Raw genomic sequence first — 24,202 nt, forward strand, 5'->3', positions numbered from 1 at the left:
CCTTTAACCCCGGAAGTTGCCTCTACACGTAAAGAGCTGTTCCGGTTCGGTAGTGGAAAGTTGTTGACGTTGGGATCCTCTCAGGCTCCTAGTCCAGCTCAGACATGGGCAAGTCATTCGCTAACTTCATGTGCAAAAAGGACTTCCATCCGGCGTCCAAGTCCAACATCAAGAAAGTAAGAGGGGCCCGCGCCGTTGAATGCTGTGGGGTGGGCCAGGGACTCTAGCCCCACGATGCCGCCGCTGCCGGGGAAGAGGGTCTGCAGCCGCCGCGGAGGCTATGCTGTACTTTGGGGTGGCCATTACCCCGGGCCCTTGGGCAGCTCTTAATAATGCGCCCCTCTCCCTCCCGGTAAATCCTGGAGGTGATGCTCTTCCATTTCTAATCAGCAGTTTTCCTGAACTGTTGTGGAATCTCTTTTGAGGATAGTTCAAAGCAGCCTCCGTTTTCATTAAGGTCTTGAGCCTGTGTTCTCATTTACTCCTTCGGCAAGGAAGCTGATGGTACATTTAATTGAGCCTCTTGTTATGATTTCCGCTGAGACCACAGAGACTTAAACAAGATTCATTATCGGGGATTCCCTTTCAAATTATAGCCCCATTCTCTCCTCGTCCTTTGCCCCTTCGCCTTCTACAGACTGATTCTCCTGCCTGGAGAGTGTGTGAATTCTCACACACGCAGGACGGCTACCATCCGGTGTTCCGAGACCATCTCTTCACCTAAGCACCGAGGTGCTTGTTGGGTTGGTTTTATTTCGTCCTTTCCTCAGTGCATATTTATCTGGAGCAATACAGAAAGCTACTACTGATAAGAAATTAAAACAAAAAATGGGATACAGAAATGGTGCTATCCTTGGGCTTGACTTTTTGAGTAGAGGAGACAATCATGTATCGGGGAAATTATTTGGAATTAAGTGACTCCTAATTTGAATGGCATAGGTTTTTTTCTTCGTGTTAATTCACAAAGCTGAGTTTCTAATGGACAATTCGAAACCCCACAGAAATTACCCTAGTACCCTTGTTGTAAGGTTGTTTCGGACCGTAGTATGTCTGCCCTTTGTTTCCTGAATTTCTTTGATAACCTGTTTCCCTTTTATGAATTAAAAGTTCTCCTTTCCTCATCTCCTTAGTTTAGGAAATAGCACTCTTCCTTCGGGTGTCAATTTCAAATGCTACTTCTTCCATGAAGCCTTTGCTTCATTGCAAGTAATCTCTCTTTCCTAGAAGCTCTTTGTATGCCAGGGCCTAGAGTTTTGACTTTATTCAGGGAGCAATGGAGAGCCGAAGAAATTTTATAAATAGGAAAGATGTTGGAACAGTGCTTTACAGAGATTGCTTAAGTTATGGTGTGAAATATGGTCTGGAACAGAAGAGATCAGAGCCAGGAAGACTCATGGGGAAGCTGAATGAGTTAGAGCTTTAACTGAAGTTACTAATTCAGAGGAAGCTACTAATATGAAATAGAAAAAATATCATCAGGATTTGGCTGGTGATTAGAAAAGATGCCTACAAGAATATGAGACTGGATGATAGGGAGAATTGTAGGGCCTTATAATATTGGCTTAAAGATGAACAATATTGAATCGATTTAACAGATACTATTGTAATTTTTTAAATTTCCTTTTATTCATTTTTATTATTAATCTTTGATAACACTTTTTAAGGCTTTTTAATTTTATTATTTTGTTTAGGATCCAGGACTGCCTCTCTTGTTTGAGATGGCCTGGATGGCAAAAGTCTTTTCCTTTGTTAAAATTGTTAAATGTTAAATTATTAAAATATTTTCTGACATCCCTAAGATTAGAAGCCTTGTGGAAGGCTTGAGAAACTTAATTTCGTTTATGGAAGGATCTCAACCTACTCTGTCTGACCCTTTAACTGCTATCTTTTTAACTTGTAAATAATCTTTCTCTGTTAGTAAATAACCCTCTCTGTTACCAGATGTAATTGAAAATTACATAAACTTTGTTAAATTCTTAGTTATTTTTTGATCTTTGGGTTTATGCTTGAACATAATAAAGACCTTGATTTTAAAATGTAGGAACTCCAAACGTCATTCTTCACCAGCAATTACCCATCATAAGAACTCGGGAAATATTTTCCCCAAAATCTAGGTTTGATAGGTTCTGCATTTGTTATTTCACTGCAGAAGAAAATGCCTAGTGAGGAAATTTCCTCTACCAAATATCAGAATTTCCTTGGCAACTTAGAATTATTAGGGAATACTTGGGGGAACCAAGTGGCTAAGTGGTTCACCTTGGTCAAAAGCAAGTATGCATCTATGACTTGTGCCTGAACCCATGTCTTTGTGATTGAGTCAGGCCTTTTATCCATTAGGAAAAGTTTCTTCTTATGATAGTGATGATGATATACAAACTTGTAAAATACAGTGTTGAGGACCACACCTAACTGTGAAACCCAGAAAACCTATAAAGGGTTAAAGGGGACTGTACCCTTAAGGGGTGGCCAGTTCTCCTAAAACTCATTGCTGTGAATCTTAACACACTTTAAGGAATTGCAAATCAGCTTTTACTGAGGCAGATATTCTTGTGAATTGGGAATGAAATAAATGGGAGGAAGGAGGAGGAGGGAGGTCAGAGAATGCAAACTGCCTGTTAGTCTCCCTGTGTTGTTATCACCTTCTCACATGAAGGGATCTATTCTGGTCAGATTTAGATCCTCAGCCCACTAGCAGGTTGCTCCTGTAACAAACAGAATTTTGATTTTTGGTTGTTTTTTTCCTCCAGCATTCCAAAAGATTGGTCATTTTATCAGCATGTATGCTCCCTCTAGTTATGGAGATCACAACTCTCCCCTATCTTAGAATGAGTTGGCTGTGACCAAAAACTAGTATTTGACGGCCAACTTTCTGATAAAGACCTCCAGTCTTTATAAGACTCATTCACAAATAAACAGTTCATTGCCAAGTACAAATCTTTCTGATGTTATAGGACCTACCTCCCAGAACCTGCACTCATCTGGCATAAATAATCTAGGGTGATAGTGGGAAGAAACAGCAGCTGGATGTCTTTATTGGAGGAAACTGACTATTAATAATAGAATTTATTATTGTAAAAAGGAAACTGAAATTTAAATAGTAAGTTTAATGTTTTACTTTTATTAACAAGGTATGGATGGCTGAACAGAAAATATCATATGATAAGAAGAAACAAGAGGAATTAATGCAACAATATCTTAAGGAACAAGAATCATATGATAATAGGTGAGAAATGGCTTAATGTGTGTCTTTTTTTTAAGTTAGGCAAGAGCTAAAGTGCTCATGACAAAAAAACAACAAAAAAACTTTACCAATTTACTATATGTATAGCTTGGGAGTGATATTTTCTTTTTGAGTCAGGAATGTTCAAGTGCTATTCAAGCACTGTTGTTCAAGAAATCAAGCATTTCTGATACATTTTTTCCCTTAGAAACCAATATCTTGACTTTGATTCAGAATATGCAATTAAAAAAATATTCTTGTGTTTCAGAAAACATTTTTTGAATGGTTCAGTAGTTCGTTTTGAATAAATCATCTTTTGACAATCTTTACTCTAAAAATTAATGTTTTTAATCACATAAAATTATTACACAAATCATAATTTGTCTATAGAACTGGGGTTTTTAAATATTTTGTGATTGGCTCTATTATGACTTCTGAGTTGTAACTAATTTTCCATATTGGACAGTATAAGAGAAGAAGGTCAGCTTCAGAATCTGGATGACCTGGGTTTAAGTCCTGCCTCAGTTATATACTTGTGTTTCTTTGGACAAGCCACTTAACTGATCCCCAGGCATCTAAGTTCATACATTGCAGAGCTGTTGCTTATCTGAATGGGTAGCAATTTCCCTCCTACTTAGTATAAAAAAATCCAATTCCATAGTAGGCATCAGAACTCGTATATATATATATATATATATATATATATATATATATATATATATATAAATCCTGAAAGTATAAGTGAAGGATAATAGCTTAAATGTCTATAAACCTTAAAATTTGCAAAGTACTCTTATATACATTGTCATATTTGACCTATACAACAACTGTGTGAGGTAAATACTACAAGTTTATCATCCCCATTTTATAGTTAAGAAACTGAAGCTTAGGGGCAGCTAGGTGGTACAGTAGATAGAGCTTCAGTACTGAAATCAGGAGAATCTGAGTTCAAATCTGGTCCAAGACACTTAACTTCCTAGCTGTATGACCCTGGCAAGTCACTTAACCCCAATTGCCTCAGAAAAAAAAAGAAAGAAAGAAAAAAGAAACTGAAGCTTAGTAACTTGTCACATTCACTCAACTAGTAAATGTCTGAGACAGGATTCAAACTTAGGTCTTGGGTGACTCTTTACATTATACCATCCACTAAATTTTATAAAAATTATTTTGTATACACTAACTGCAAGCTCAACTAACAGTGAATTAACTGTGCATGTAGTAAATTCTTTACCAATTTCACTCAATCTTTGTTTTCCACATTGGATAAAAGCATACATAGTGAATAATTAATACAAACAATGAGATGGATAGTTTTGCTGTGATTTCCTACATATACACTGTTTGAGTCTTGGAACTTCTTGGATCACTTTGTTGTATCCTCAAGTTCCACAAAATACAGTTTGAAAAATAATCATAGCATGAAATCGTTTTCATTCTTCTTTGTAACGTAGCTCATAAAGGGGAAGTCCATCAAACTCTTTAACTTAATACCTAGGTCTCAAAATTGTTTAATACCATTCTTTTGGCTTTGATTTTTAAAGATATTGCTCTTTTTCAACTGAATAGAGATATTTACTATTTATTTCAAGTTATTACATAATGATTTAAGCAGTCACCAATTAAAATTTCTTTACTATTTCCTGAGTTAAAAAAAGTTTCTAAGGATGCCCCCCCCCCTTTTTTTTCCCAGCAGATATACTTGGAACTCTCAATATAGGGATAACTCTCCATAATTATTGTGTGATTTGTTAGTTCAACAGTTTTTGCTAGTGATTATGTAAAATTGTTTAAATTTACATGTCAGAATGTAAAATATACTTGCTTTTTGTGAAGTTAAAGTTATAGAAGATTCATTAAAAAAGTATTTTGTATCACTATAGATTCTGCTTTTAGGCAGAATTATTCTTTAGAATGCATTTTGATTTTTTTTTTTTTTTTTGTATAAACCTAAGTCTTCCTTTCACTTAGATTGCTTATGGGTGATGAACGTGTAAAGAATGGCCTAAATTTTATGTATGAGGCCCCACCAGGAGCTAAAAAAGGTAAAAGCCTAGTTGCTTTATTTTTTGAAGTCTTTGGGAGGGGAAAAATCCAACCAATAGAGTAAAGATCATTATAACAAGTGTCAAGGAAAATTGCTTTTTTTTAATGATATTGCACTTCTATGAAGATAATAAAATAAATAATAGGTAAGAGAAGGTAAAAAATGTTTTTATTGCCTAATAATATTTAATTTTGTCTTAAAAGAATTCAGTGTGAACACAGATTTAATATTTCCAAATCTTTAGTACTGAATGTAGCCCATAAAAAAATTAGAAATGTAACATACCTATTTCAGTATAATAGATGTGCTAAATTTAACATGTTTATCAATAGTCTTATTTTAAATTGCTTTCAATTCTTTAATCTTAATTTTTAATTCTTTAATCTTTAAAACTTAAATCTTCAAGAAGAAAAAGCAAGGAAAAAAAATTTAGTTCTATATGAATTACAATATAATGCTATTATAAATGACTACATATAGAGGTAACATAAGTATATCATTTATTTTAATGTTCTTAAACCTCTCTTTTTCATGTTTTTGATATTCAATCAAGAAAACAAAGAGGTAAAATATTGTTTTCTGTTTTTCTGTTTACTTTAAATTCAACAAACATATCATTGTATCTTTTATGGAAATCTTAAAAAAATTTATATTTTTAGCAAGAAGATGCAAAAGGAGAGACTGAATACAAATTTGAATGGCAGAAAGGAGCCCCACGTGAAAAGTAAGAACTGTTATTTTTTCTAAATAAAATTTATAAGTCATAGAATTTATTTATTTTCTCATTTCTTCTTTCCTTGCCTCTTCCCTTCATGTAATAAAGGTGACTTTTAAAAATTGCTTTCATGTGACAGATCTGCTTGATCTTGGTAATTTTTTATTTACCTGCTTAGTCTACAAATTCTGAATTGTCAGGTTCTAAACTAGGTATAACTATGAAGTGCTTTTTGAAATGTATTTCTTCATTGAGAATGTTTCTAATAATGATTTTATAATTTGCTTGTTGAAATGAAAAATTGCAATAACCTAGGAATTATTAAACTTTCAGATTGTTACTGATGATTGACTTTCAGTTTTTGCAATATGTACATTTTCTGTACTTAATAGATATGCAAAAGATGACATGAATATCAGAGACCAGCCATTTGGTATTCAGGTAAATGATGTCTTTTTAACTTTGTCAGAATACTATTTACATATAATAAAATTTTCTTCAATCATACTATTCAACACTTTTACAAGTGTTACACCTTCTATTTATTAACATCAGATAACAAAAGAAAATTCAGAGGTTATAAACAGATATAAGGACTCTGATAAAACATGGACAAGATAGTTATGTGTATGAGGTACTATTAACCTAGGGTGTTGCTTCAAGCTTTTGGTCTCTTGAGAGCTATGGAGATTTTTGGTCAGAATCTAGAAAAGGACATATTAACTATGGGTCACTAAGTCACCAGAATACTGAAGATTTTGTCATCATGTTTTGTGGACTTAACTTAAGCTAAGCTGTGGAAGTATATTTTTTTTTATGTGTTCATGTTTTTCTATCACAGTAACTACAAGAAACCTAAAGCACTATTCGTTATAGAGAAAAAGAGGAGTCAAACATATACCAACTCCAACTTGGACTCTAATCCTTTCACATACTTAAAGGAGAAAGAACTAACAACACACCCAGGATAGGATTCTTGACAGCTGGACTCCCTTCTTTTTTGAGACTTTCTACAGAATTCCTTGAGACCCTTCTGTAAACATTGAGTGATCATATTTTGTTTCCCAATCTGAGTTTGGGAGCTAATTTTTTAAAATACAAAAAGTCCTTGGCTCATGGACTATATAGAAACAGCAGGCCGGATTTGGCCCATGGGCCATATTTTGCCAATCCCTGCCTTAAAGTAACCTAGTATATTTTTGTTTTTGTCTCTTGACTTGAAAATTTAAAAAAAAAAAAATCTGTCTGCTACGGCTTCTAAATCCAAAAGGAGCTCTTACATACAGTACAGAAAAGCTATAAAGAATTGAATCTGGCCAATTCCAATAGACTTTGATGGAGAGAAGCATCTAAAACAAGAAAGAGAATAGTGGGGACTGATTATAGATCACAACATAATATTTTCACCATTTTTTTTGTTTGCTTGATCTTTTTTCCCTTATTTTTTTTTCCTTTTTGATCTGATTTTTCTTGTGTAGCATGATCAATGTGGAAATATGTATAGAAGAAAAGCATTTGTTTAACATATATTGCATTACTTGATGTCTAGGGGAGGGAAGTAGGGAGAAGGGAGGGAGAAAATTTTGGAACACAGGTTTTGCAAGGGTAAATGTTGAAAATATCTTTGCATGTATTTTGAAAATAAAAAGCTATTATTAAAAAAATTGAGCCTAGATAAACAAAGGCTAAGGGAGTAACTTAACTGCCATATTAAAGAGATAATCGTTCTATTAATATGTAAGAACGTAAAAGGGGAGGGGGGGGGACTTAAATTTCACTTGTGTAGGGATTTAGATTAAATATTAGAATTACCTTACAGTTAAAATTGTTAGTCACTGGATTGGAATTGCAAGAGGATAGCATAACATCTTTTTTCCTGGAAATCTTTAAAAATAAATCAAAACTTGTCATTCCAGAGTACTTTAAATTCAATGCTTTATAGGAATAAAGGAGTTGAAATAGCAAGAAAATCTGCAGAATATTCAGTAACTTATAACAACAATTCTGATTTGTTAGGTGCGGAATGTGAGGTGCATTAAATGTCACAAATGGGGTCACGTCAACACTGATAGAGAATGTCCTTTGTTTGGTCTTTCTGGAATCAATGCAAGTTCAGTTTCCAGTGATGGCTCAGGTAGGCAATGGAAGATATTATATATATATATATATGGGGAAGGGGAGGAGGGAGAAGAGGGGGAGTCATCTAGGACACATGGAAAGAAGACAAAATACAACTTTTTTGATTGCCTCATATTTGGATTGGTACATCATTTTTTTCAAGAATGAAGTTAAGGTTGTATTTTTAGATCAGAAAGGTTATATTGTCAAAACTGTTTTATATGTCATTTGTTAAAATTAAATGTGATTTTTCTGGACCTAGAATCATTGCCCATTGTTGTAAGGCTTAAGCATATTTACCAGTTTTGTTAAGTTTGTTAAAATGGAAGGAGGGATAGAAACACATCCAAAAGATTAAAATAGGCGTTTCTCGTGTTCTGACTCCTTCCTTCTAAAAGCAGGTGAAAGTGAAAGCCAGTCATCTCTTCATAGCTGCTAGTTTGCTGCAATAGACAGAGTGCCAAAACTGAGTTCAGGAAAACTAGAGTACACATCCTAAAGTGCTATTTAAGTGCTAGCTATTATTACAATCTTCTGGGTTTTTTTGTATTACTGTGTATATAATACTCTCATTAAATTGATTTTCTATTTATATATTTTGCCAAAAATGAATTAAAACCTGATTGTGTCTATATTTTAGCAGTGAATCACATAGGATCATGCATCTAGAGCTAAGAGGATTGTTAGAAGTCATCTGGCCCACCCAAGCCACCTGACACTGTCAGTCATACAGAGAATAAATGGAGATAAAAGCTGTAAACTCCAGGCCTTTAGTGCCAAGTTCATAAAGTTGCTCAAACTGAGAGCTAAACCACATATTCTGGACCCCAGACTCAGAACAAAAGTTCAGATCGAGAGCCAGGGATGCGCTTCTACTCCCAAATTAAGCCAGAACACAGACAATGCTAACAAATACCTCTCCCAAAAGCTTTTTACTTCTTCAAGCAAGGCAGATTCAGACTGGGGGCCAAAGGATGCTTATTCCTGACATAAGGAATTTGATGTTAATCCTTTAGGATCAGTTTTGGCATGATCCACAGGAATGGAAATTGAATTCCCAGTTTTCTAGTGACATTGTAAGTCTAGCTTCTTATATAAAACAGTACTGAGAAATAAAAAAGAATTTTGGTCTTTTGGTATAGAAATTCCCTAAGGGACACTGACTACAGTCCTTCCTGAATTGAAGTCTGGATATTTGGGTTCAGATCTTGTCTCAAAACACTTATTCTAGCTGTGAAAGAGCCTGTGTGTGTGTGTGTGTGTGTGTGTGTGTGTGTGTCTCAGTTTTCTCATTTATAAAATGAAGATAATAATCTATAGTACTCTATGAGGACCAGCCAAATGAAATGATGTAGAGTATCTTTATAAACTTGAAAACACTATGTAAAATTAGCTATTTCGGTTACAGCATTGTTTTCTCTCTAATTCTTAAATATTTCAAGCCATGTAATTTGATTAGTTAATTCTTTTCCTCTATGTACCTCCCAATTTTGAGAAAACAAATGTATTTTTCCCCCATAATTCCCCATCTATTGAGCCACTAGTGAAGAGGTACTAAAGTATCCTCCAAAAGTTTGATAAGCAAAGTAATTTTTTTCTGTAATTTAAAAAAAAAAGTTTTCAATCCCTCTTCATTTCACGAATTTTTGTGTGCCTTCAAAAGCTTACCATCAATCATGAGAAAAGAGTTAGACCTAGAAGTAATCTCAGAGGCCATCCTCTAGAGATTACTTCTAGATCTAACTCTTTTCCATTGTCCTATATTTACAAAGAAATACTCACTTCCTCCTATAAAATGTTCTCTGCTTTGACAGGATTAACCAAGGGCACTCTTAAGATTGTTAGTGGACTTTTGAAATCAGGAATGCTCCAGTGATCAGTATCACCAATACATACTGTAGCCATAATTGAAAGTTCTCCCCAAGAAGAACCTCTTATTAGTAAGAATAATTGAAGATGTATGTATAGTAGTTATTTTAGCTTCCCTTAGCAAATATTCAGAGATGTTCTGTTGGCAACACAACATCTTACTCTGAGAGATTTTTTTTTTTTTAAAAATTTCCTCTTCAGAATGGAAAGGAGTTCAAGTAAATATGGTAATCCTCTATTTAACAAGGACCTGCTGATAGGATTTAACTGTGAGGCAAAGTAAAAATAGGTAGTATGTTTATTGAATTTTCATTTTTCTCTAAGCAGGAAGAAAATTCTCTCCAAGGCCTTCCAAATTTATATGCTTCTATTCCTCATCTTCATCAGCATTTCTATATATTTTTTTTATTGTAGCTTTTTATTGACAGAACATATGCATGGGTAATTTTTCAACATTGTCCCTTACAATCACTTCTGTTCCAACTTTTCCTTCCTTCCCTCCACCCTCTCCCCTAAGATGGCAGGCAGTCTCATACATGTTAAACATGTTAAAATATATCTTAAATACAATATATGTATACATATTTATGCAGTTCTCTTGTTGCACAAGATAAATTGGATTTAAAAAGAAAAATAATCTGGGAAGAAAAACAAAAATGCAAACAGTCCACATTCATTTCCATGGCCATTTTTTTATACTGAGAGAATAGGAGAATCTCTCTACAAAGTACCATTATCTCTGATAGGTAATCCCTAATTCAAAATATTTGCATTTTTTTTTAAATCTAATAACAATAGTTCCTTACTTTAATGATATAATTTTAAAAATATTTTGTGAAATATTTTATTTCTTGTTTTTTGTGTGTGAAGTATTTTTATATCTGTAATGTCAATTTATGCTCTTACCCATGACAAGAATACTTATCCATACATAACTGATACCTTCAAAATTCTCAGAAGAAATAGAACTTTGTCATATAAGATTAGAACATGGGAAACAGTAATGATTAAGAAACTTATTTTAGAACAATCCAATAAGTATAATCTTTTCTAATTGGTTCTTAGTAAGATTTTTCAAGTGTCCATTTAAAATTTCTTTTGTATTTTATGAAACAGATAGATAGCTGTAGCTGACATTTATATAATATTTTAAGGTTTGCAAGCCACTGTATACATGTTAACTCATTTGATTCTAACAACCTTTGAGATAGGTGATATTATTCCCATTTTACAGTTGTGGAAAAAGGCACAGAGAGGTCAAGTGACTTGGCCAGAATCATACAGTTAAGGAGTATTAGAGACAGAATTCATACTTGAATTTTCTTGACTCTAGGGTCTGCTCTTTCTTTGATCCAATAGTAGACAAAATTATTTTAACTGATGAAAATTAGAAGAAATACCTTTGATTGACTAAGATCATCTTGATCAAATGGCCTCAGTGGGACACACTTATATTTAATAAATGCCCAGGACATAAGTTCAGTTATATCCTGTAAAACCAGTTAGTTGCTTTTCAGAAAAATCAAGTGACTGTTGTTTGCCATATCAAGTAGTTCATTTAGGGTTCTGGAAAAAATTCTTCCAATAACTCTGTCTTTATCACAAAATGAAAAAAAATTAAAAGAAAAATAGTAGTTCTTTAATAATATGTTGTAATGATTTCCCATTATTAGAGTATTAATTCTTTGAGGGCAGAACATCTTTATTAATCACACATACACACACACACACACACACACACACAAAACACCATTTTTAGTACAGTAAGTAAAATTAAAGCTAAATTAAGTATTGACTGGATTAATTAATAATGAAAAAAGTGTACCTCTTCCAATCTTAACACAGATGCACAATGTAAAATGATGTCATCATTATTATATTTTTAGTGATTCTAAATTTGTTCTGTATAATGCTCTTTTTAGATTATACCACTAAGTAAAGCTTAATATCTTTGAACTCAACCTTAATTTCATGTTGTGATTAAAAGCTTAGGGAAGAAAATAAGCAAATGCCCTGGGTTTGTTCTTTAGCTAATAATTAAAGTTAGTAAATCCTTCTGCCTTAAGGTGGGTGAACTAGTGTTAAACTCTTCAGATTTCAAAAACTTCATGTCTCATTTAACATCTTAAAAGATGACTGAAGTGAATCTTGTTTCTGAAACAAAATTCTAGTTAAATTTTAGCATTGTAATTCAATCTTTCATTCTAAATTATGATTAGAGACTATGCATTTGATACTGTTTATCATACATAGACAATAGGAAAAAAAAATTAAAAAACTGTTGAGCAGGTGAGTAACATGATAGAAGTGATATTTTTCCTCCCAAGGAAATTGAGGTTAAGTGACTTGCCCAAGATCACATAGTTAGCAAATCTTAAGCATCTGAGACTAGATTTGAACTCAGTTCCTCCTCTGATTCCAGGGCCCATGCTTTATCTACTGAACTACTTAGCTGGCCCAAGTGGTATTTTCAAAAAAATAATTTAGGCTGACTCTTAGACTGATTCTATTCATGAGTTCACACATTTTCCTTAGAATGCTTGTCCCAAATTCTTCAGAACTAAAATCTAAAAGCTAGAGAATTAGCAGGCCTCTTTATTTGTTGTGACTGATAGACACGTTCAGAGGTGGAAAAAGCAACTTTCTGTGCCTTTCCTTTTCACAGAGGAAGATGTTAGGGAGGTATAGACCACTTCCCAAACTATCCTTTAAGGACTTGTAAGTTGGAGGGGCCAAATCACGTAGGGATTAACACACAAATGCACAAATGAACCAAATTAACAGATTAGCTATAGATAAATCACTAGGGCCAACAGGAGAGAGTTGAAGGAACTTATCATCTAATAACCAATGTGGTAGAAAACTGATAGAATGTTGATATAAAGAGTTCCAAAGCATAGGTAGGTCAAACTCATTGAATTACTACAGAATTACAAGTGACCTAAACAAATACAGTATATCTGTAAATTCATGGTGAAGCATTTTTAAATTTAATTGATTGGAATAAGTAGCAATCATCAGTTCATATTTATCTTTAAAGTTATAAAATCAATAACTTAGTCTAAATTTTTAAAAACAGTCAATACTTCATCCAGATATAAATTGCTAATGACGAAATCTAAATTTTTCATTCAACTCAGGTATCTGACTCTAAAAGAGGCAGGAAGGCAAGTACTGTAGAAAAATGTAGTTCTCTTTGATGTCACTTTTAAAAGTTAGAGACAAGCATCCTTATTTTGCTTAGCAATTTATTATGTGTGTTTCATCTGTAAATGTATCTTTGCCTTTTCCCAATTTTTTATTTTTAGGCTGTACCTCTTTAGTGATAATATAATGAGCTTCCAAAATACTACCCACTATGTTGTAAAGTACTTAAAATTTTTGTTTTCAATTTACATCGATCAGAGATCCATGGGCAACTGGTTCAATTTAATTTATTCTGGACTCTGATGAAGGATGTTCCCCTTACAAAATTTTCCTAATTTTATAGACTTTGATTTTATTCCCTCTTTGTTGTCATCATCTTTCCAGACTAAAGGATCCTAAAAATTAATCTGTTAAGTAGAGCAACTGTCTTGATCAATTCATTGTCCTAAATCTTCATTAGTTCCCATCCTATCTTTGGTAATTCACAAGCTTGATTTCATTGTTGATCCTTACCCTGAAAAAACTACTATGCTTTGGGTTGCCTGAAACTTAAATTATTCTGAATTTAATAAAATGTGCCAAGAACACTCCAAATGAGGACACAAAGAATTTGGCTCAACTGAATGAAATGCAAAGTCTAGAATCTAAATATTTCCTAACTTGCTTCTTAAGTTCATTTTCCATTTCGTCATGAAAATACCAAACAAATATGCCTTCAACTTTTTAGCTTTACATTTTATTCTGCATGCCTATAATGTCTGTTACTTAGGATGTTATAAGATATTCCATAATCACTTTATAAAAGGAACTTAACAGTTCTAAAATGAAAGAAATAGATTGTCGATACATATGCTTTTTTAAGTCTGTGAAGTAGATGGTTCTTCCAATCATGCATATAAAACATTTTTCTATTTTAGATCATTTTTATGAGTTACTGTGGCTAAATAATGCATTATTTTGTGGCCAATCTTCTGGTAATCAAATTCCCAAAATTTAACTGGTCACTTCCAAAAATGAGGAACATAGTACATGCTCTGTGGTCAAAACATTTCCAGCTTAGTTTAAAAATCTAGATTTATTGTTTGTAAACTTTCATGAAAATAGAGATCTTAACTTTAACAGCGTTTAACTTAACTTCTAATAGGGTTTCTTAAATTTTTTTCACTAGCAACCCTTTTGATCTAAGAAATTTTTATATGACCCTGTCTTAAATCTGAGCAGAGGTGTTTCTGGCAGCATTCATGCATATAAAGTAAAAAGTGCACACATTGTATGTTCAGAATAGAGGCTGCAATGAAATCACATGATACATGTTTAACATGTTTGATTTTGAGTTAATTTTTGCTAGTTGCATTAAGAAAGCTTTTACTATGCCGAATTTTTTGCAAACCTGACATTCAATTGGGCAGTTTTATAGGGTTGCAAACCACACAGGTTAAGAAGCTTTGAGCTATAGAATGTGATAAAATCTCACAATATAAAAGTTATCCACAAAATGTATTTTTATCTACTCTATCAAAACTTGAGTTTAATGCTTGATTGTATTTACTTTACTGTGATTTTTGCCTTGTATCTAAATTCCTAGTTCTTTTTAGTGAAGATACAGAAAATTAGAAAAGCTATGACACTGTATCCCAGAATATATGTTAGCTCAAATTCTGGCAGTAACACAAAATAAAGGTGATCCAAATTTAAATGTATAGTCAGTAATTTTTCTCTTGTTAAGTTCTTAAGGGATTTGAACTTGCTCACATTCACTGTTGCCAATTTATATAATTGTCCCTTGAGAAGATTACTCTAGGTTAGCCCTTGAAATCATATCAAATCATGCCTTCAGCTACTAACTGTGTAAAGGGGCAAATCTCAATTTCTCAGTGCCCCAAATAACACTATTAGCTAGGTCTTTAAGACAACTTTTTATAATGTTGAAATCAAAGTCTAAACCCCACAAAAGAATCCCTTATCATTCAACACTTTCATACTTTTCAGGGAATTTTTACATACACTCTCTCTTCAGAAATAAATAACAAATAGTTATCTGAGAACTAGGACCAAAATTCTTCAATAGAAAAGTATTTTACAAAAAGCAAGATGTACATTATCGAGATTCATGATTTTATATGTAATCATCCTTTTCTATTCTGCTTTGTGTATGAAATGCTTCCCTTTCTGGTCCTAAGTGCAGAATTAAGAAAAATATATATCTATATAATGGTACTTTATGAATCCAAATTAATACATATAACTTAAGATACTTTTTTGTATTAATTTATTGTGATTGCATATTGTACATAAAACTACATATGTAATTAATTATGAATCATAAATACCAGTGGAAGAACATTTATAAGTCTATATCAGTCATTTCTTGACATGACTTAATTTATAGGGTTAAAGTTTTATAGTATTAGGTTAAAATACATTGAAAGAACTGGAGATCTGTTCTTTGTTTTTAATGGTCTTTAAAAAAAATAGGAATATAATCTTGATATTTAAACCAGAGAGAGACCAAGGAGAAAAAAGAAAATATAGATTAATGTCCCTCATAAATATCATCTCAAAATATTAAATATTGAACAACTGGGGGGATTCTGGGAAGATGGTGGCATAGGTCAGAAAATTCTGTTCTCTCAATTTCCTTTGCAAAAAAAAAAAAAAGACAGAACATTATCTCAGAACAGAAAAATAAACAAGGGATAACACAATTTTCCACTTAAGGCAATTTGAGTAGACCCCAGGAAAAAACCTGACTTCTGGGGGTGAAAGTTTGGCACAAATAATACTTGGCAGATGCTTCCAGGCTAACTCGGCAGAATCAACAAATAACAAGCCCTAGGAGCAGCTGGGTTGAGAGGAAGCCTCAACTGTATAATCTTTAATCTAGTAGATAGTGTAGAGGTCTGAAGGCTGAGTAGGAAAAGATGGAAGAACCTTCCACTGTCGAGGCATAAATGTGTATATAGCTATGAGGGAGGAGCTAGCACATGTCTGGAAAGTGCAGTACCAAGGGGTAGGGAATTTGTTGGTTGTGGGTACTTTCAATAGAGTAGAGTCCCTGACCTGAGATTTGGGGCATCATTCTTCATACTTACAAAGTGCAAGTTGATTACCTCAATAGCTGCCAAAAACAAAACAAACAAAAAATGAGGATGAAAAAAGGGAGAAGGAACCCTTAGAGAAGATTGGGGTTCATATTCAGAGAAAGATAATGGAGCTAGAAAAGCTACTCCTTTTTCAATAAGAAATGTCATGTGATCCCAACCACAAAAAGAGTTCTTAGAAGGTCTCATCATTTACTTTGTATATATGAAAATATTAGCCATACTCTTATGATTGATATCACTATTTAAATAGTTTCAAAAAACTGTGGACTTAGCTGAGTATGATTGATTCTAAAAAAATTAAAGTTTTGGGAGTGATTTTAAAAAGGAAAAATTATCAAATATGAATGAGGCATAAAAAGAAAAATTGATATAGAAAAAACTAATGGGGGCAATGGGTAGTGCTTATTATTGGGAATGGGTCTAAAAGAATATAAAATCTTCTAAATTAAAAAAAAATGTAAGGATAAAGGAATAAAATGGGAGAAGAGGATAAATTAGGAACTCCTAGAAGGTTGTGGAATTTAATGAATAGGTCAAGGTAGCAGGTCAAAAGTAAAGCAGAGTGAAGAGGAAGACTCAGAAGGGTACTGAAGAAAAAACAGGAAGGAGAAAAATACAGCAAAAAATAATTATAGATTAGAATGTGAATGGAACATATTTACTCATAAAACAGAAACAAATAGATTAAAACTTTGAATTCAACATTATATTGCTTTTAGGAAACATTATTTTAAAAAAGATAAAATAAAGGGCAGGAGTAGAATTTAGGATGTAAAGAAAAAAAACAGGGATAATAATCATGATCTCAGACAAAGTAAAATGATGAGCTGGTTAATTTAGAAAAACATGGAAAGACTTGGATTTAGGAAGGAAGATGCTATTCATCTTCAGAGAAATAGATGATAGGAGGAAAAAGCATAGTATGGTCGTGTGTGTGTGTGTGTGTGTGTGTGTAAATAAACCATATTTATTTGTAGCCTTTTTTAGAGTGGCAGGGAGGGAGAAAAAATAAAGGAAAAGTACGCAACAAAGAGCAAAAGAAAACCAACAAAGAAAGGAAGAAAAGCTAAGCAATTTTGAAAACAATATAAAGCATTTATTTTATATATTTTTTTTCTGGAAATGGAAATTTCTTGTTTTATATTGAGCCCTCTCGTGGTCTCCAGTGTATATATAGCAATGTTTTTTTTTTTTTTTCTTTTCTCATTTTGCATTTCAAGTTAAATTTTTAAAAATTACACACACAGAACTTGCAATATTTAGCCTGGAGAATCAAAGACTTGGGGAACACTAATAGCTAGCTGTTTTCAAGTATCTGGAAGGCTATCTTGAAGGGATTATACTTGTAGCATTTGGTCTCAGAGGGCAGGAGGATCAATGAGTGAAAATTGCAAAGAGACAACATCAGGAAAAACTTCTTAACAATTGGAGCAGTCCAGGCAAGACTTACATGAACTGATGCTAAGTGAAATGAACAGAACCAGGAGATCATTATATACCTCAACAACGATACTATTTGAGGATATATTCTGATGGAAGTGGATCTCTTCGATAAAGAGAGCTAATTCAGTTTCAATTGATCAAGGATGGACAGAAGCAGCTACACTCAAAGAAAGAACACTGGGAAATGAATATAAACTGCTTGCATTTCTGTTTTTCTTCCCGGGTTATTTTTACCTTCTGAATCCAATTCTCCCTGTGCAACAAGAGAACTGTTCGGTTCTGCACACATATATATTGTATCTAGGATATACTGTAACCTATTTAACATATAAAGGACTGCTTGCCATCTGGGGGAAGAGGTAGAGGGAGGGAGGGGAAAAATCGGAACAAAAGTGAGTGCAAGGGATAATGCTGTAAAAAATTACCCTGGCATGGGTTCTGTCAATAAAAAGTTAAAAAAAAAAAAAAAAAAACAATTAGAGCAGTCCAAAAGTGGAATAGGTTAGTAAAGTGGTCGATTTCTTCTCTGATACATGGGTTAGACTAAATGGCTAATAAAAGGAATGCCTCAACTCTCAAATTATGTGATTGCCAGTTTCCTTTTCTTGTTTCAATGAAAAGACACAAGAGGGGAAAAACTGAAAAAGTACAGTTTGGAAGAGTTAGAAATATAAGACAAGAACATACTGCCTGGAAATATGAAAAAAGCATAGAAGCCTTAAAATTGCTAAAAAATAAAAAAATTGTCATTTCTAAGAGTTGGAGAAAGACTAGTGATATTTCTAATATTTTAAGCATCTAACCTCCCTAAGATAATGTTCTCATTATGAACCAGTTATATGGTTCATAAGGGTACAATAAAGCTAAAAACAATCATAAATAGTATTATTAAAGAAACATCTAACTTTGACCATCTGATTTCTTGTTTATAGGAATTTAGTGGAGGCAGACAAACTACAAAATATAAATCATTCAACCATATTTAGTGCCATACAGTTATGGACTTGAGGGTCAGAAGATCTAGGTTTGAATGCTAATATACTACTTACTTAGATGTATGACATTGGGCAAGTCATTTTCTAAAGGAACAGATTGAGATATAGATATCTAGGATAAGTGGCATCTTGGTGATATGGTTTTAGAGCCGACACTTTGCACGCACCTCTGTAATAATACCCATAACCTACCTTGTAGGAGTCTTATTCTTTATAAACCTTAAAGCCCTGTGAGTATGCATCTTTTTAAGTATGGAAATAAATGGAATGTTGTCTTAAAAAAATCACTTCACTCCGTATGCTTAATGTCATGAGTTTATTTAATTCATTATGGATTTAGATAGTGTCTTTTAAGTTAGTTGGAGCTTAGTTTAGTTTTTATTGCTAAGAAGATGTGCCATTGAATTGTCCACCTTTAAGAATGGCCTGAACAGTAACTTAGCAGTAACCTTTAGAAATACTTGTCTGATGATAATAGAAACTCTAAGAGCTTCTCAGAAACAAAATCAAAGCTATACTGTATCAAACAGGAAAGCAAGTAATAACAATCCCGTATTCAAAGTTTGAATGCCAAGGAAAATAAACTGACCAATTTCCTAATCCACTTGCTGATTTGAGCTAAAAAATACAATCTTTTCATTTTAAAAAAAAAATCACCTATTGAATAATGTCTCACCAGTGAATAGAGATTATTTTTGCAATAAGGCAATTTCAGTGGATGTGGTTATCATGGGATAATCACACCCCTGGGGTACAGCCTTGTGTCTGTAATCTCCTAGGAGTGTAATTATTTCATGATAACCGTACCCCCTGGTGTTGCATTATTTCTATTATGAAATTCTTAGTTTAGTATATAAAGTAACTTACTTTGATCACTTGAAACTGTAAGGTAGTGTTAGAATGTTCCAGCTGTGAGGTTTACAGAGACCAACTATAAGCTTTACTACTCCTTTACAAAGTTAAATTAGGCAATCAAAATGCTTCTTTGTACTAAGCTGGTTTAGAATATGTTTTCCGCTGATAAGATCTTCTTAAGTTTCCGTTTTCATCATCAAGATAACAGCAGAAATTATATGTGAAATGTGTAGATTTCAGTAATAAACTGAATCCATATAAAATGTTTGTTTATATTAAAATAGAGTTCATTAAATGACTACTAAGACTAGCTTTATGACTGTGTACATTACATCTCTTATTTTCTCCAATAACTGTTAGCACCTCTTATTTATATTCTTGTGCATAGTAGTTTGGCTATCAGCTTTTTATTTTTAAATCTAATGTTTTCAGTACAGGATTTCCTTTTAATTAATTTTAATATTTTAAAACAGTTGAAATTTGTTTTGTTATTAGTAGTACATTTTCTAATATACTAAAAAGCCCTAAATAAGTTAATCTCATAACTTCCAGTAATATAGTTATCCTTCAGTAAATGAAAAGGCTAGTTTAATTCCAGTCAAGTTGACCAGTTGCTAAAGTTTATTTTTTCATTGGAAGTTAGTAGTAGCTCATTTTTTCACATAAACACTTTATTATTCTAAAGGAGGCAATGTGGTGCAGAGTGAAAGGAAAGCAGAATTTGACATCAAAGAACCTGAATTCAAAACCTAACTCAGCCACCTACCACTTGTATTATTTAAGTCACTTAAATTCCATGGGCCAAAGTTTCTTTATATGTAAAATAAGAAGTTTGGATGAAATAATCTCTTATTCTAAGTTTTAAGTCTATAATTGGGAGGTTAGGGGGCTTAAAACAAAACAAATTGCTCTGATGAATCACACCATGCAAAGAATATTGGGCTTTGGAGTCAGACTTAGATTTGAATTCTGCTTTTTGAAATCTTGTTTGCTGTGTGGCATAGGGTTATACTCAATCTCTCTGAGCCTTAATTTATTTATAACATGAGACAGGGCTATGGTCTGAAAACTCTGTGGTATTTCTGTGGTTATTGTATTACTTCGAAAGGCTACAAGTCTTGCCATTCTAGTCTACTAGTTTAAACCGCATCATTCAGTCCTTCCAGAAAAGCAAGGCTGCCTACAAGTAACACTGCCCACCTAATCCAGGTCATTTCTTCCCTCCCTTTGAACCTTACTTGCTTTGTGAACCTAAGTAAATGATGTCTCTAAGCCTTCATTTTCTCATCTGTAAAATGGAATGATGATACAGGCACTACCTGTTTCACAGTATTGTTGTAAGGAAAGTATTTTAAACCTTTAAGCATTATATAAAGGTGGTGTTAATAATTATTTCCTCACAACATAATATTCTCACTCTTTTTTGCTGCTGTTCACTTGCATTTTGTTTTCTTACTAATTTTCTTACCTTTTTGATCTGATTTTTTTTATGCAGCAAGATAATTGTATAAATTTGTTTAAATATATTGGATTTAACATATATTTTACCATGTATAACATATATAGGATTGTTTGCCATCTAGGAAAGAGGAATGGAAGGAGGGGAAATTTTGGAACTCACAGTTATGCAAGAGTCCATGTTGAAAAGTTATTTGTCCATATGTTTTGAAAATAAAAAGCTTTAATAAACATTTTTTTAAAACCCCACATAATTAGAAAAGTAAAATACTGAGAAAAGTTATTTTAAAAAAAAGGAAAGTGACAATTTGAGACTTTAATGGGATTTTTAAAATATAAAGACTAATTTATTGTTGCTGCTAAAAATAATTGTTTCCTCTCTTTCCTACTGAATATTTACCCTAGAAATATAATTCTAACTATTTATTGTATTATATTGATTGTAAGCTTCTCAATGATCACTGTCCCTTTATTCATTGAACAGAATGTTTTTGTTCTACCCCACTCCCAGTCTAACACTATGCTTTACAACATAGCAGAAGTTTATTTATAAGTGCTTGTTTGATTGGATTGGATTGGCAAGAAAAAGCAACAACATTCTGCTGGGTCACTTGCTCAGAAGATCTTGTTACAAAAATAACTTTTAAAAATGCAAAACATATATATGTCAGGAGTCTTTATTTCATTAGTGAGAGCATTATGTCCACTCATATTAGAGTAAGTTATGACCAAAAAAATTGATCACTTGATGACAAACTTTCTGGTGAATTCTCAGATGTTAGATAAAAGCAATCTGTTGCTTGACCCATAATTCTTTAAAAACCTTTGGTGGTATCTCTCAAACTTGTGCTTCACTAATGAAGCCTTCCAAAACCCATATTTACCAATATGCCTCAATGAGCGCTAATAGTAAAACTTAATACTCTAGAATTTTATTAATTTGAATCTCATGAGCAAATATATTGAATTCATTTGCATGATTTTAGTTTCTTGAGTTTGACATTCCAGGCTTATATTGACATATATATAGATATATATGTATATCTATATATATATTTTTTTTTTCGTTTATTTATTTATTTATTTATTGCTGAGGCAATTTGGGGTTAAGTGACTTGCCCAGGGTCACACAGCCAGGAAATGTTAAGTGTCTGAGGTCAGATTTGAACTCAGGTCCTCCTGACTTCAGGGCTGGTGCTCTATCCACTGTTCCACCTGGCTGCCCCCTTTTAAAACTCTTAATACAAAATGTTTTCCTATAAGACATTTCAAAATGTCCAAAGAATTTCATAGAATTTCATGTAGCACTCATTTTAATAATGTATAGAGATTGTTAACTTCGGATACTAATCTAGATGTTGGTTTTATTGTCTGTAGGTTGTTGGCCCTTTTCACATTTTGATATTTAAGATAATCTGAAAATGTTAAAACAGTCCTATTTTTTCAGAGAGAAAGATTACAGATCTGGGACATTACTCAAGCAATAGTTCTTTTTCTGGATTGAAGAGATTCATATTTAACAAATTGTTAATGGAAAAGGGTTTAATTAATGATGAATTGTCTATGTAAGATCCTACTTCCTCTTTTCCATTGAAAGGGCTTTATTGCCTCTGGAGGAAGGTGATCAACCAAAAAAATTTCACAGAATTTATCTGTTCATAAGTTTTAAACAGGCATAGGCAGACCTCTAGAAAAGTGCCTCAGGAACCCTAAATGCGCTAAAAGTTGCAACTCCCTCTGCCATGGAGCTTTCTAATGGCCATCAAGAATTGGAAGTCTTATTAGGATAGCTTCTAATGCAGATCAAAATCTGGCAGGATTTCACAATAGAAATATTATTTATGCAAACCAAAGTAAGCAGCAGAAAAATTAATAAATGAATGAATGAATGATTGATCCATGGCTGAGGCAAACTGAAGATAGTTTCTGTCTCTTGCTTCATTTTCATATGTAGTAGACCAGTCAGAGAACCAATTTTATTTTTTGTATTTAGGGAAGCTTGATGAGAAAGGAATGAGTAAAGTATATAAAAACCCTGTCAGGTCAGAGAAAGTGCAAAGTCAAAACTGGTAATGTCACAGTGCTCCAAAGGCCTGAACATTAATAATGATGACTAATACTTTGTAAAATCTTTGACCATTTTACTTTAACCCATTATATTGTTAAAAGTCATTTGAAACTTTTTAAGCATTATCATAATTCAGCATTATTAAATTTGTTATTTAAAGTGGCTGTAACATAAAATTCCTTTGTGATCTACTAGCTGATTATAGTACTGTTATATCATAGAATTAATCTCATATCTGTTTTAAAGAAATATAAAGGATGGTGGAAACTACATATTTCTTAATCTCAGAAGGATATTATATTTCCATAATATAAGGCCTCAAAAATCATTTTCTCGTGTTACTTTTTTTTATAACCTGTTTTGTATATATCCTGTAAAAATCATTCTATTCACAATCTGTAGGCTTCTTGTCAAGACTAAACTTGTGACTAAGTAGGAGACTAACTTAGCATAAACTGATAAGCTAACTGATTTCTATCCAAATGCCCTGTGAATTTTGAAGAACACTTCCTTTTGCTCTGGAAAGCAGCATTTACATGTTTCTCACCCATGACAAAATAAACAGCTATTCATAATCTAACTTGCAGGTACTTAATCTACACACGCGCGTGTGCGCGTGCACACACACACACACATTCATTTATTCAGCAAAAGAGATGAGTAGAAAGACTTGATTAACATACTCATCTTCTCTGTGATACTAGTTATGTGATTCATGGGTTCACCTTTTAGCCCTTCTGAATCTTTAACAACTGTCTAATAGATCTTTGATGCATTGGTATGTATATACTTATATTTAGATTATTCTATATATATATACTTATTTTTAGATTATTCTATTATTTTAGTTTGCTGGAATATATCAGCACTCTGGGACTGTGCTTTAATAAAATGTTCACACATATTTCTAGCCCTGTGCTAGTTAAAGAAAGATTCTCTCTGTCTTCAAAGGATCTAATCTAATTACAGAATAAAACCAATCATTAAGGCCACAAACTTACTGCTATGAACCTATTGAAAAAAAACAAAAAAAACAAAAAAGCAAGATAACATGAAATAAAAACTATATTCATTGCAGTTATGAATACAAAGAAGAATTATTTAGGTTACAGTGAATCCTGGGTAGTGCAAAGAAAATAAAAACTGTGAAGAGAATCTTCCAGATA

General features: G+C 32.8%; 1 protein-coding gene across 1 annotated transcript in view; it reads left to right on the top strand.

The window, feature by feature from the left end:
* Positions 1 to 39: 39 nt before the first annotated feature.
* Positions 40 to 24,202, top strand: part of CIR1 (corepressor interacting with RBPJ, CIR1) — a 39,411-nt gene continuing 15,248 nt past the window's right edge. Inside the window, exons 1-7 of the mRNA XM_051991103.1 lie at positions 40 to 176; positions 3,129 to 3,223; positions 5,189 to 5,262; positions 5,818 to 5,828; positions 5,924 to 5,988; positions 6,372 to 6,420; positions 7,996 to 8,113. Coding sequence (XP_051847063.1) covers positions 105 to 176; positions 3,129 to 3,223; positions 5,189 to 5,262; positions 5,818 to 5,828; positions 5,924 to 5,988; positions 6,372 to 6,420; positions 7,996 to 8,113 — 484 coding nt within the window. The 5' untranslated portion in view covers positions 40 to 104. The remainder of the gene's footprint in view (positions 177 to 3,128; positions 3,224 to 5,188; positions 5,263 to 5,817; positions 5,829 to 5,923; positions 5,989 to 6,371; positions 6,421 to 7,995; positions 8,114 to 24,202) is intronic.

Source organism: Antechinus flavipes, chromosome 3, assembly GCF_016432865.1.
Source record: "Antechinus flavipes isolate AdamAnt ecotype Samford, QLD, Australia chromosome 3, AdamAnt_v2, whole genome shotgun sequence".
NCBI lineage: Eukaryota > Metazoa > Chordata > Mammalia > Dasyuromorphia > Dasyuridae > Antechinus > Antechinus flavipes.